General features: G+C 35.0%; 1 protein-coding gene across 1 annotated transcript in view; it reads left to right on the top strand.

Moving 5' to 3' along the window:
- The window catches only part of LOC128213310 (nuclear factor 1 A-type-like), a 111,439-nt gene that overhangs the window by 85,876 nt on the left and 10,465 nt on the right, over nt 1-15,098 (top strand). The window contains exons 8-14 of the mRNA XM_052918916.1: nt 3,346-3,516; nt 4,694-4,861; nt 6,395-6,616; nt 9,008-9,112; nt 12,333-12,487; nt 13,940-14,102; nt 14,467-14,612. Coding sequence (XP_052774876.1) covers nt 3,346-3,516; nt 4,694-4,861; nt 6,395-6,616; nt 9,008-9,112; nt 12,333-12,487; nt 13,940-14,102; nt 14,467-14,612 — 1,130 coding nt within the window. The remainder of the gene's footprint in view (nt 1-3,345; nt 3,517-4,693; nt 4,862-6,394; nt 6,617-9,007; nt 9,113-12,332; nt 12,488-13,939; nt 14,103-14,466; nt 14,613-15,098) is intronic.

Raw genomic sequence — 15,098 nt, 5'->3', positions numbered from 1 at the left:
AACATGGCCGAGGTTTCTCTCTCGCATATCTCTGTATTGCTGTAAGTTTTTCCGTCTAAATGTTGTCATCTTCATCTCAACACATATTTTTTTTCCCATTCTGTCTCGGAGGTTCAGCACTAGATGGACATTACGCCTAATATTTTTTTATCAACTTAAGTTTGTATAATGCTGAACCCTCGGGACTTTAAATTTGTCTTTTCTTATTTCTTTCGAGTTCTATAAGACTCTCTTCTCGTTATTTGATTTCGTCTTTTCTTCCCATTTAACCATCAACTTCTTGATCGTTTCTTCTGTTCTCTGTTGTATGAAGGATAAAAATATGTCATGTTAAAACACCCTTAAGCATTATCCCTTTAAAGCTGCACTCTCACAGATTGACTGTTTTGACCACTTTTTTAATTTTTGTTTTAGAAACAGTTAATTTTTGCATTTATGTCTGGAAACCAGTGATATAAGACTACTGACAAAAGCTCAGATCGCATGTTTCCATAGTTACTGTTTTTTATGAAAAAAACCCTCATTTTTCTTAACGTGTTAGTAAGCTTCTAGCCATGAATATTAATTATTGGGCGTAAATATAAAAACTGCGATCTAATCTTTTGTCAGCAGTCTTATATCAATTAATTTCAGAGATTTAAGCAAATAATTGCTCATTCCAAGTAAAAATAAATAAAAAGTTGTCAAAACGGTCTATCTGTGAGAGTGCAGCTTTAAAAAGGAGATGTATATTTTTTTCATTTTAGTGGGTTAATGCTATGATAACATTGTTGACATCGTTTGTGTAGGCGTTAAGGCTGACATCGGGCCAATTGTGAACAATGCGGCAAAATTATATAATCATCCGTGTGTTAAGGAAAATAATTAAATTTTTCCATTTAGTAATTGATAGTGTACCCACAATGTTTTTAAAAATTTTATGATTATACATTAAGGGCTTCTCTCAAGTGTATGATTCAAGTTATGAGGGTAACTGTTTTGTACCATGTTGTTAAGGACAACGTTCAATTAAACTAGGGTGAGGTATGAGTGAATTGCATTGTAATTTATCTGACACTAGTAATTGAACGGTTAGGCTCCACCTACTTTTTTCTATTCCAATGGGAATGTATAATGAAAATAAAGGAACACTCCCAAAAATGGTACAAATATCCGAAGGGCCTAAAAAATAATTAGATTGTTTTGATTTGCTATTGATAGAAACAATTCCATTGGTTTTATGCTTTTTCTTCAAATTACTCAAATCTTAAATTTTGCGATAAGGTCTAAAAAAAAATGATTTCTGTTTCGGTTAACCCGACCCTACCTATAAAAATGCGCCTAACCTAACTATTTTTTTCCGTTTCTGAGCAAAAAAATATTCGTTAGCGAATAGAGAGTTATGAAGGGCGGATAAATGCGAATTGGACGATCGGAATTATTGTTTATATGATAAAACGAAGTCAGGCAATGACAGTAATGTAGGAAAGACTGCCGTGTGCAAGGAAACACTCTGAACTTACGACAGATTTTGAAAAAAAAAAAATGAAATAAAAAAAAATCCCTACCTACCCTACCTAAAAATTTTGGGAAGGTTACCCTAAACAAACAATTATTGTTTTTTGGCCTAATTATTTAAAAGTTGTTTTTGTAGTTAGTAGCCATGCTCTGATGCAAGCTTGTTACTTTTTTTTGACTTCTTACATTATCATCAAACAAGTGTCATTTTTTTCACGGAACATGTGCGTTGAATTAAGACAACTCTGGTTGTTCACTTAAAGCGCATTGGTTAGAACGCTCCCTTCTCCCCAAGGTAACTCGGGCTCAATTTCTTGCCTGGGCACATGTGAGTTTGGTTGGTGGTGATGCCAAGGCGGACAAGTTGGCTTTCTCCAAAATTCTCCGGTTTCCGCCATAACATAAAACCTCACTCTCAGGCAACATAGTGCCAACGTGAGTGACTTAGTATATTTTGTTAATATAGTTTTCTTCACAAACGTTGTAAAATAAATAAGTTTCAACTATGCTGGTTGTCACTTATCCATCAAATTGACCGATAAAAGAATTATATTTTATTTATAATTAATAGCACAAGATTGTATAATCCAATGTATTACTTGGACCACCTCTGTCAAACAGCCTCCGACAAGCTATGCTGCCATCATGCCATATAAAGTTAAATTCCGAAAATTATCTAACATTGAAGAAGTGAACTGGTTTATTGGGAGACCAGTAGCTGACTAAGTAATAGTGAGATGTCATGAATCAAAATCTTAATGATTGAGAATGGGCAGAATGAGTGTAACGGTTTAGGTGATCTAATTGACTTAGAATACAAAGTCATTGACTCATGCATTGTCAATGCAAAATGTGACACAGGGATTGTGTTTTGGATAAGTGGCAGTGGGCGGACCTTTAAACACCTGCGAAAGTTGAAATTCAAAATGATTAAGTTTAGTACTTAATGATTGCATATATATTGAACTTTTTCAAACAGGTGTAGTATTATGTGTTTCATATACAGTAGAGGAGGTGTTCATTTTGAAGATCTGAATTTCGCCTCATTTTTCCCGCATATTTCCAAAACTGGCTAGCTGTTTATTGCTTGCTTGCTTCCTTCTTATATCTGTCTGTGTATTATATATTTCCTATAATAAAAGCATGAATTGTATTTATAAATCTTAAAAAAACAGCTTTATTTTGTTTCTTACGTATATTGTCATCATAGTTGATCTAAGGATAACAAAAATTCTACCTTTCTTGAAAATCTTGTACGGAGATTTTTTTTATTTACATGAAATATAAAATATATGCCTTATTTCCATAGTGATACTTTACTTATTTCTTGAAAAAAAGAGATTGTGTGGGAACAGTGTATATAAATAACAATAACATTTATATACATGCTGCATTTTATGCCAGAAAATCTCAAAGTTTGGGACATGCATGAGTATGGTTTTAGGCAGGTTATATAAAGGGCAGGGTGCTGCAGAAACGGGACAGGGTGTTAAGGGAAAAAAAGGCACATTGTGTCGGGCTGTGAAGAATTGGATCTTATAAATTTGACACTAAATGTTAGGAATTGTGCCTTACTGAAGTAAATATTAGGTTTAACTGCAGAATATGTCAAGTTTGTATGAACTTATAATCACATTTTAAGTTTGAATTAAGTAAAATAAATATTTAAGCATTTAATTCTACTAAGGCAGGAGGATGCAGATTCTGGTTTCCATGAGGGCGGATGCTTACGACCAAAAAAGGACTGGGTGCAGCACCCTTTCATAACTTTTTAGCTTTATAAAACCTTACATGAGATGTAGATATTTCAAACCGCACGCTTTACAATGGTCACGTTTCCACTTTCAGCTTCCATAATGATGCCTCCGAATGGGACCCACCCGATGTTACCTCCCCCAAAGATCGACAGCCCAAGCTACTATAACTACAGTCCCCACCCTCAGGACCCCTCCCAACACATGGCCGCCATGGCATCACACCACGGCATGCCCAATGGCCAGTCACAGGTCAGCCCCTCAGGTAAGTGGTCCATTATATCATTAAGGTCGATATAATCAGGTCCATATTATAACCTTCATACCGCAAACTTTGAAACATATCATGAGGTCAATATAATCAGGTCCATATTATAACCTTCATACCACGAACTTTGAAACATATCATGAGGTCAATATAATAAGGTCCATATTATAACCATCATACCACGAACTTTGAAAGGTCAATATAATTAGGTCCATATTATAACCTTCATACCACGAACTTTGAAACATATCATGAGGTCAATATAATCAGGTCCATATCATAACCTTCATACCACGAACTTTGAAACATATCATGAGGTCAATATAATAAGGTCCATATTATAACCATCATACCACGAACTTTGAAACATATCATGAGGTCAATATAATCAGGTCCATATTATAACCTTCATACCACGAACTTTGAAACATATCATGAGGTCAATATAATCAGGTCCATATCATAACCTTCATACCACGAACTTTGAAACATATCATGAGGTCAATATAATCAGGTCCGTATTATAATTTAACATTTGTGTAGATAAAACTTGATGTTCATTTTGTATTACATGCAAGGAGTTCGGACGTCATTGTTTATTTCAATAGTGTGCTTTGATTGGATGAGTGCGACGTCATTTAACCAATGATATACGATGATAATTATACAATGTTAAAAATATGAGCTGTTCTTTTATACAGACATATGAAGTTGGTTACATTTTTTTTTAAGAACAAATACTCAATTGCAGAAGACACTACTAATTTCTAATTGTAGTGAATATTTTGTTTAAATGTAAATATAAGGATTGGTTGCATTTTTTCATACTTTATGATGTATGAACGCAGTAGGGCAAGTGAGCAAATGTTATTTATTTGGTGATTTCTTATTGGTTCAATCAATTTGTCTTAGGTCAGCAGTATTGGCCTGCAGTTATAGGGTGTATATTATTAGGGTCAATATCATATGGTCCTGGCCATGAGACAATGTCACTTCCTCTATATACACATCCATATTATAAGTGTCCATATCATTTGGTTTTAACCCCCCAATTTCAGGTCAGTGGTGGTTAACGCATGAGATAATTTTGCAAGCAAGTTAAGGTATAAAAAAGTTATCATTATAGTAAAGGAGAATTTTGATAAATGATGTTGAATTTTAAAATCTTCTACAGGAAATCCCCACAAGCGTCTTAAGCGGTCAACGATGAGTTCGATCTCGTCTGCAGACGATGATCAGGAGAGTGTCGGGGACGATACGGAGCAGATGTCGAGCTACTATAAGGCATCAGGGGGCATGGGGGTCCCTACCTCCTGGCAGCAGGACCCACAGATGGACCCTGGTATGTACACAGAATGTGAGTTGTGGGAGGGGAGGGGGGGGGGCACTGTGGTAGGAAAGGGAGGGTGGGGTCTTCTACAAGGCTGTGGGGACATGTGTGCTACTTCATGGCCTTGGGGGCATGGGGTTCCTTACCTTCTAGCAGTAGGACCCACAGATAGATCATGGTATGTTTACGGAGTGTGTGGGGAGGGGGGTGGGGAGGCGTTAAAAAAAGCATGATGTAATAGGATGAGAGATAGGGTGGAAAACCTACAAGGGTTAAGTTCTGTCATGGTTGAATTTCTATATAGGGAGGAGGGGAGGGGAGGGTGGAGATGGGGAAGAGGATGCAACATTGATTCCACTTGGTGGATAGATTCAAACATACTACTGTGTTGCATTTTAGGTGTTTGAAGTGGCACTCGTGTGATTTTCCAGATATTATAGTTTTATCTTCGGTTTGTGATACTAACTGGTGTCAATAGTTTGAGAATAACAGTTTTACGCTACATGCATTTTTTCCGTAGATCCAATTTTTCATTTTTATTTTTGTACCTGTTTTATATTTGTAATGCAAATTAACAGAATTAATAATCATAAAAATCAAATGTGTTTTGTGATGTTATTCTTAATTATCTAAGTTGGAATTCTGCAGCTAGCGGCATTCTAGTCCTTGTCTATATCTTTGACAAAGCTTTATTTCACAGAATTAAAAGGGACTTATTTTAGGGTCTTAAAAAATAAAAATGATACGCAGTGAAAGTCATGTATCTTTTGGCATGAAAGCAATTTATCTTTTAGTCTGCCGATTGTTCAGAACTTTGTTAAAGTTAACAACATTGTTAACGGGATCGTTGTTAACTTTAACATGTGAACTATTTTATGATGTGTTCATATATTTAGATAAAAAAGCAATTATGAAACAGTTTTCTCCCAGTTTTCTCCCAATTTTCAAGGAGTATTGAAAATTACAAATGTGCCAAAGAAATTTTCAGGCTAATAAAGATTTGAGAGTTAACAACGATGACGTTAACGAAGTTCTTTATGATCGGCCCACTATAAGTGTTCTTCAGATTTTGCTTATCTAATTTTGCACTTCAAAACACATGCGTGACCTCATAGAAATTGTTATTCTAAATCAGAATTTTCTTTGTTCAACTTTTCTTGTATTCTTCAATACATGGTGAAAATTTCTTGGTCAGCTTCATGTTACTATATTTATTATATATATAATTATATATCTGTGTTTGAATGGTGCATCTATTTCGTTTATGTCTACTGAAATAATATATGTGATCTATTTATAGTCCTCATAACACACATTCTGATCTCATTTTTTATCAGGCTGTAAATAGGTGGGGAAAGAATGTTTAAATAGTTAAGTGTATTTGATTACTTGTTTTGGAGTTAAGCATTCATGATTTTTACCTTTATGTATGGGGGTACATCGAAACTAACCAGTCCATCTAGAATGTCTCTGGCTGCATGTTTCAACAATCGTTGTCATCTCGTCATCATTCATGACATCATCCATTATTTCCGTCCCGTTTAGGTGTCGTCCAATCCCCGGGTGGGGTTCACTCACCCAGTGTATTGCATACCCTGAAATCAAAGCCCACTGAGCATACAGGGGGTTTCGCGATCGTGACCCATCGCCCCGAGCATGTATCCACGCCCCCTCGCCCGCTCAACAACCATGTAGGGGGCGCCCTTGACCCCAGTGGACAGTCAAGGCATGACCATGCTACTCCGCCACATCATATCAGTAACTCAGGTGATTTTCTGTCCCAAATATGCTTATCATTTAATAACAGTTTCCATGGAAACGGAAATTAATACTTACTTATGGTACTTTTGTTATTAAATTCTCTATTTTAACGTCTTTGTTCATGCCAGCTATCTTTAACCCTTTACTTCATGTAAACCTAAGCCATTTCAGGCTGCCAGTTCATGGCTTATCAGTTCATATCAGTACCCCTACTTCATAGGAGATTATTGATATTATTGGAATTTTAACCCTAATGTATTACAAACCTATTTTCTTAGTATTTCTTTTGGTTTAATCAATAAGTCATCAATGTAAAGTTTATAGAGAATTAAATTTCCAATCCAGTCATATAAATTTTATTTTGTTATCTAAATTATTTCCGCATGATATTCATAAATAAACAGAAAAATATGTCAAATTTGATGAAAATTAATTTTTATTACACTTTTATTTATCAAACATAACACGAAATATTATATAAACAACATATTTTTATAATTCATTTAATGCAACCTGAATTGAAACAAAGATGGACAGAATTAAAAAATAGTTCACAACAAAGAAGCACGGTATATTTATATATATGATACAGAAGAAAAAAAAAGTTGATCAACAGTCACAGTACGTATAACTTTCGGTTATTAAACACTACAATGAACAAATAAAGTTATTATTCAACTACTAAATGAGGCCTGCATGTTATTGTTTACTAAATTTATATCGTTTATTGCATGTCCATGTATTGTCATTTGGGTTTGATTTTAAAAATCCTCATTTCTCGTATCCTTGTGTGCGTGATGCCGAGGTCTGAATTCTCGACGTCGTACTCAATGTCTCAAACTCATTTTAATTGAAGCCAGAATGTTCCGATTCGTCAGACAAACACTGAAATATAAATGACATTATTCAGGAATGTTGTTTTAAACTGAAGTTAACAAGGGCAGAAATTAGCTCTACATTGCATTCTTGTGTATTCGAAAACACGTGTTTCAACAGCTGATCGATGTTAAATTGGGTCATGTCAAAGTTTAACAATAGGGATAGTCATTATTTTATAACACATTTGTACTTACTTTCAATTTGTAGAAGCAGATGCGCATTTTTATGACCGGATTAGCGAAACAGAAGTGACACATATGTCCCATATAATGATTTATGGCCTTTGTTTATACAAGCCAGATGATTTTTGTTTATCCAACATGGCCGACATTTTGACACGTTTTCGAACCATGACCTGTGACGTCAGGCGCGTGATCAATAAAATATAGTTGTATTATTGGTAGTTAATTATAACTTGCAGTATTGTGTAAATTTCCACGAGGAAAACGAGACAGGAATGCCCACAAACCTGCGCAGTCAACGTTTTACGCATCTTTGATACCAGTGACCTTATTTCGCAATTTTCCGAAATTCTTTAAATAGTAACATAGTGTTTTTTTAGTGCATTGTATTTATCGATGTTTATACTTCATGAATATGAATTTATAGCGCATAAACAAGCATCAGGTATGAAAATAAATGCCCCTACATTACGAATACGTAGGATTACGTATCTATGAAGCTATGGATAAAACGTTAAGATCCGTATCTATGAAGCTATGGATAGATAAGTAAAATTGCGTATCTATGAAGTAAAGGGTTAAAAGTAGTTCCCTAGCCCTCCATGGTTTTTAACACAACTTATGAAAAAAATGGAGAAACAATTTTTATCAATGTGTACTCATCATCATTACTGTTTGCAAATTAACTTAGCATTTCAAGGCTTTAAAGCATTGAATGCTTCTGCACTGCCAAAAACCGCCAAGTCATTTTGACTAAATTGCAACATATATGGCCTGCCTTGAATCAAGTATATGAAACAAAGAAAAACCGTCTGCCGCCATCAGTGATCTGTCATATTATTTTACGTATCACATTGAGCTAATGACTTGGGTTTTGCACTTATATTTCTTCGCAAAGCATCCCTACATGACATTGTACAGTTTGCATTGACTGCACCGACAAAGTGAGAAGTGAAATACTTTGAAGAGTTAAAACTTCTTGTCTTAACATGACGTTGCGTCGGGAAAAAAAATGACCCTCACCTTTATTGCAAAATGGCATTGGGATCGTTTTTTGTTCGACTGATTGACAAGCACGATTTGCTAAATTTATTTGCAAACAGTATTAACAGTTACTGAGAAGTGAATTTGTTTTTTAAATGTTGACAGAATTGACATTTATAGACAAGTTCATTTAGAAATAGGCATGGTTTGTTTGAAAGACCATTCTTGTATGTCTAATAATATTCCAGAAATAAAATCCCTATCATCATTCATTTTCATATTCATGTGTGCATTGTGTGATGTCATGATTTCATGTGCTCATTTTTCCATTACATCATCACATTGTGTGTAGACATCACCGAAAGTGAGGATGAGATCGAATCTCCTGGACGGTCTCGTGAGCGCACCATCGTCATCGGAAAGCATAGTTTTCGACCCCTCCTTGCAAACCTTGTTGGTATGAGACTCGAAAAGCGTAACATTCTTAAATATTTCTCTTTCACCCGCTATTGTCTGGTCGACCTACGCTCTTTTCTCCCTTCTTTGGTGGTGGTGGTGTTGGTATTTTATGTCGTTTTAAATGTTAAATGTATTAATACAAACTTGGTTATAACAAATCAAATTTGGTATAGATGTTATTTCACTTAATTGTCAATTGCTTAAAAAAAAGATATATTTTTTTTTTTTAAGATGCAAAAAAGAGATTAAATTTTTTGTGACTCTTTTTTAACAAACTTTGACCAATAAAATGGTTGTCGAGTCTGAAATACCGAATATTACAAAAGTTAAACAAATGATTTGTAACATATTAAATCTTCGAAAAAACCATTATATCACATAATTGTTATAACCAAGTTGACTTTGTGATTCATTTTGGCAAAGAAACATGTTAAATAGTCAGTAATTGATATACAGTCATGTTTATGTATTAAGCCATTTTGTTTCAAACTTATGATTAATTTTAAGACTTTAGGAATATTTTTAAAGAACTTTGGATGACTATTTTACCTAGATTACTTAGCACTCTAATAAAGTTGTTCACATACAAGTAGTGTTTCGCAACATCTTGAATGTCTACACATACAAGTAGTGTTTCGCAACATCTTGAATGTCTACACATACAAGTAGTGTTTCGCAACATCTTGAATGTCTACACATACAAGTAGTGTTTGGCAACATCTTGAATGTCTACACATACAAGTAGTGTTTGGCAACATCTTGAATGTCTACACATACAAGTAGTGTTTGGCAACATCTTGAATATCTACACATACAAGTAGTGTTTGGCAACATCTTGAATATCTACACATACAAGTAGTGTTTCGCAACATCTTGAATATCTACACGTACAAGTAGTGTTTCGCAACATCTTGAATATCTACACGTACAAGTAGTGTTTCGCAACATCTTGAATATCTACACATACAAGTAGTGTTTTGCAACCTCTCAAATATTGACACGTACAAGTAGTGTTTCGCAACATCTTGAATATCTACACATACAAGTAGTGTTTTGCAACCTTTCGAATGTCTACACATACACATAGTGTTTCACAACATCTCGAATATCTACATGTACAAGTAGTGTTTTGCAACCTTTCGAATGTCTACACGTACACATAGTGTTTCACAACATCTCGAATATCTACATGTACAAGTAGTGTTTTGCAACCTTTCGAATGTCTACACATACACATAGTGTTTCACAACATCTCGAATATCTACATGTACAAGTAGTGTTTTGCAACCTTTCGAATGTCTACACATACACATAGTGTTTCACAACATCTCGAATATCTACATGTACAAGTAGTGTTTTGCAACCTTTCGAATGTCTACACATACACATAGTGTTTCACAACATCTCGAATATCTACATGTACAAGTAGTGTTTTGCAACCTTTCGAATGTCTACACATACACATAGTGTTTCACAACATCTCGAATATCTACATGTACAAGTCAACATCTACATGTACAAGTCAACATCTACATGTACAAGTAGTGTTTCAAACCCTCTTAATTATATACATGTACAAGTAGTGTATAGCAACGTCTCGAATATCTACACATTCAAGTAGTGTTTCAAAACCTCTTGAATTTATACATGTACAAGTACAAAAGTAAACGTCAAAATAAAATACTTATTTATCATGTTTGTTTTGCCTCTGATGAATCTTTCACACCTTGTAATTTTTCTTTGGTGTAGTGTACCCCAGATGAACATAACATTTTATACTTTTTGCTATAAAATGGTGTTACCAAATGTTGAAAATAGCATACATGTATGACTTAACATAAAAAAATGTAAGATCCTTCTTCAATAATACAAGGAAAATTTTAGAAGAAATTAAGTTGTTTATTTAAGCCACACTGAAGAAACATTTTGTTTTTCGTATCCCTGCCCATATACTGAGGTGTGGGTAGGTTGTGTTTTTTTAACTTCCTTACCCATTAAAGCTGCACTCTCACAGATTAACTTTTTTCATTTGATTTAATTTTTGCCTCAGAAAAAAGTATTTTCTGCATCATTGCCTTCAATACAGTAACGTAAGATAAGTCACTTTAGAACAGAACTCACTTGTCTGAAAAACTGCAGAAAAGTTCATTTTTTCTTAAAGCCTTAATAACGCTTTTAGCAATAACATTTCTTTTTCAGACAGTTATATGAAAAATTGCAATCTGAAGTTTTGTAAGTAGTCTTATATCTATGTTTTCCTGACATTTGCACAAAAATTGGCTCATAACTCAAGACAAAAGAGTAAAAAAAGTATCAAAACCATCAGTCTGTGAGAATGCAGCTTTACAAATAACAAAATAAAAACCACAATTATGACCACCTGAGAGGAAAACGAAAATTGGGGTTGAAGGTGTTATTGTCAGTCGCTCAGGAAACAACAACAAAAAAAAATTCTTTAAATTGTGGCCGTCATATTTAATCTCCAATCTACAAAAAGCTTGCCTGGATCATAATATTTCGCTAAATCAGGAACAGGAAAATTTTCGCAAATCCTTTTGTTTATCGTTGGCCATAATATGTGATAAGACTGTGGTTATGTTGTAAACTGTTTAGACTGGCGGGAATAGCAATTAAAATAATTGCTTAAGAAAATCGCCATTATGAACTTGAAGAGTAATCTTGTGTAATTTATTTATACAAACTTTTCGAATACTTCTTTTTCTCTTTGAAACAATGGTGTAAATTTTCTTTCAGAGTTTTAATTTCAGAGCCTTATCATTGTTTGTAAACATTTTATAACATATTGGGCCTATTGTTTATAACTTTGTTTAAGTTAACAACTTCTAACGTCATCGTTGTTAACTTTCATATCCTGACAACTCTGTTGGTTTAATGGTCAAATGTGATTTGAAGAGCTTTTTGCAAATATTGAGATTTATAATGTTTCAGCTGTTGTTGCTTTATTTAAATATATCAACACTTTATATTCTATTTCTCTTTTTAAAAGTTAACAACATTAATGCTGTTAACAACATTGTCAACTTAAAAAAAAGTACTAGACAATTGGCCCATAATTATATTACTGATAATGCATTATACGTTGACTGTGTATGAATAAAATAAACACATGAAATAAAAAACTAAAAGCTTTATTTTTAATAGTACTTTAAAATTGGAATCTTTTGCACTTAAAACTCGTGATTATGTGTTGTTTGCAGGGATGCAGCCGATGGCGTTGAGCGCAGGTCATGCTGGTCACATGAAGTATCCGGGGGATGGGGCGGGAGGCCATGGGGGGCACAACAGCGATACTTTCCAGGACTTTGTGTCCCTTGTCTGTCAGGAGGCGAACAACCCCCAACAACAAGGCCAGGTAAGGACCAGGGGTTGGTGTGGGATAGTGGGGTGTTTAGGGTCACATGAAGTTTCTGGGGGATGGGGCAGGAGGCCATGGGGGGCACAACAGCGATACTTTCCAGGACTTTGTGTCCCTTGTCTGTCAGGAGGCGAACAACCCCCAACAACAAGGCCAGGTAAGGACCAGGGATTGGTGTGGGGTAGTGGGGTGTTTAGGGTCACATGAAGTTTCTGGGGGATGGGGCAGGAGGCCATGGGGGAGAACAACAGCGATATGTTCCAGGACTTTGTAAACCTTGTCTGACAGGAAGCAAAAAATCCAAGGCAACGAGGCCTGGTATTTCACAAGGCGGAGGCCACTGGATCACATGAAGTACCATATCTGGGGAAAGGTGTAGTGGGCATGGGAGTGGCTATGGGAGGCTCAACGGCGATACTAGTGTTGTGCCGATTATCAACTATAATCTACAATTGATCGGAAAGGCCTACGTCCACGACAATCAATGGTGTAATTTGAACAATCGATTATAGAAACAAGGGATGTAACCGCTACCGGCTAATTTTCTTTTTCTGGTTGATGCTAGTTTATGTTGAAATGTTAAGGTGATACTGTGTTAAGTTGTCTAGTCATATTCTAATCAAGTCAGTATGTCACTACAGTATCTTATTACACATTTTCTTTTATAATCTGCTGAAGGATTTGTTCTCAACTTCTCATGTTTGTGGTTTTAAAGTGAATTTTAAAACATGTTACTGTGTGTTTCTTACCATGTAAGAATTCAGTTTTCTCAGTTGTTTGAAAGAAAATGCTCTTGTAAAACATATGGAATATTCAACTGCTTACTGTACTTGTTACTGACTGATTAATAAAAGGAAATTGATGTAAACAAGACTTAATGTAAAAAAAAAATAGAGTTGTGGTGTCATGTTTTGTGATAGTAACTTGTAAACACTAAAGGATAGTTGCGTACTGAATAAATAATGTCATTTATACAAAGGAATGTACAAATAATATAGTAAGGGAACATTTGTGCTTAAAACTGGTGCATGTACTGTATACGTATGCCTTAAATATGATGACCAAAGGTATTAAAATAATTATTAAATCGATTAATATCGATTAATAATCTATCATTGATCGGTTTCATAAACCGATTGTCGATAGTAATTATTCTGTCCGATTCCCAACACTAGCCGATACCATGCGGTTATATGTCTCCTCTGTCAGGAAGCAAACAAAAAGCCCAAAAGTAAGGCCAGGGTGAATGGGTGTCATGGGGTCACATGAAGAATCAGGGTGACAGGGCAGTAGTGATGGGGGGGGGGGGAGCAAAATAGTAATACTCTCAAGGATTTGTCACCGTTGTCGGATGAGACAAATGGCCCCCTACATATTTGTTTATTTTCTATTGGTATTTGTTTTTGAAAATTGTCTACAAAATTATAATTATGACTTCAAATGTTTTAGTCGACACCACCATCACCCCCAGGGAAGAGCCCCACAAAAATGCCACACTACTACACCCCGGGGATGTTACCACCTCCCCCACCCCCTAACCTTGCCCGACCCGTCGCCATACTGCGAACTTCAGACGGAACTGTCATATCAACCAACTCAACGTCTGTTGCAAGTAAGTTTGTTGTTGAGAATAATTCACTGAATGATAAAGTATTAGAGAGCAATGTTTTTTTTACTGTAACTCTTAAAGGGACTCGTTTACATTTTTTAGAGTAAGACATTGAAAAAATAAGTGTAGTGTGAAATTTTAATATTGTTAATATTCATTTTAACATGTGATAGAGAATGCTCTATTTTTCTTAAAAGCAAAAGTAAGCCTATTTAAAAATTAAAAAATAATTCAGGATATTGGAATAGCCTTGATGTCCAGGCAGCCAGCATTGTGCAAAAACTTTAAATCTAAGCTATAACTTTAAAACCTCTTATGTTATTCAAATAAAGCTTTAACCGTTATTCTGACCCATGTTTTCCCGCAGGTTCATCCATAAGCAGTAGTGGTGGTCAGGCTGTAAGCAACTCTCCGGGAACACCACCGGCTAATCGGTCGATTATGTCTAGTCCATTCTCCGTGCTGAATCGACCCGAGCACGGCTTTGCACACATACATCCGCAGGGGCACCAGGTATACACCAGTGTAAGAAAATCAGATTATTTTATTTTTATTTTTTCATAATTCTTTCATTGATTTTTTTTAAAATTATTTTTAGAACTTAATTTCTTTATTTCATATTCATTATTATGAACTGTCTAAAGTCGGATGCTAGACTCACTCAGAAATTAGTTTAAGGACGAGACAAAAAACAACAACTTTATTCCATTTCTTTTACAAAGATATCTTAAGTTAAAATGAAATGCAATTTGAAGTCTAGAGTTTGAACTCAATATTTATGTGAAAAACTACAGAAAAAAGCTCAGTAGCCATACGTTTAAACATAAACTCTGTTTACTGGCACAGGGTAACCGCCAATGACATAGAACACAAAAACAAAAAATCACAAACAAGAAACATGGAACAACAGCACAAAACTCCACAAACATCACAGTGCATACAAACAATATGAAAAAACTTGAGACTGTTCGTGATCACTGCCCCTGTTTTATAAAAAAA

Source organism: Mya arenaria, chromosome 13 (assembly GCF_026914265.1).
Source record: "Mya arenaria isolate MELC-2E11 chromosome 13, ASM2691426v1".
Taxonomy (NCBI): domain Eukaryota; kingdom Metazoa; phylum Mollusca; class Bivalvia; order Myida; family Myidae; genus Mya; species Mya arenaria.
The sequence above is the reverse complement of the archived record's forward strand: the minus strand, read 5'-3'. Positions and strand labels throughout refer to the sequence as shown.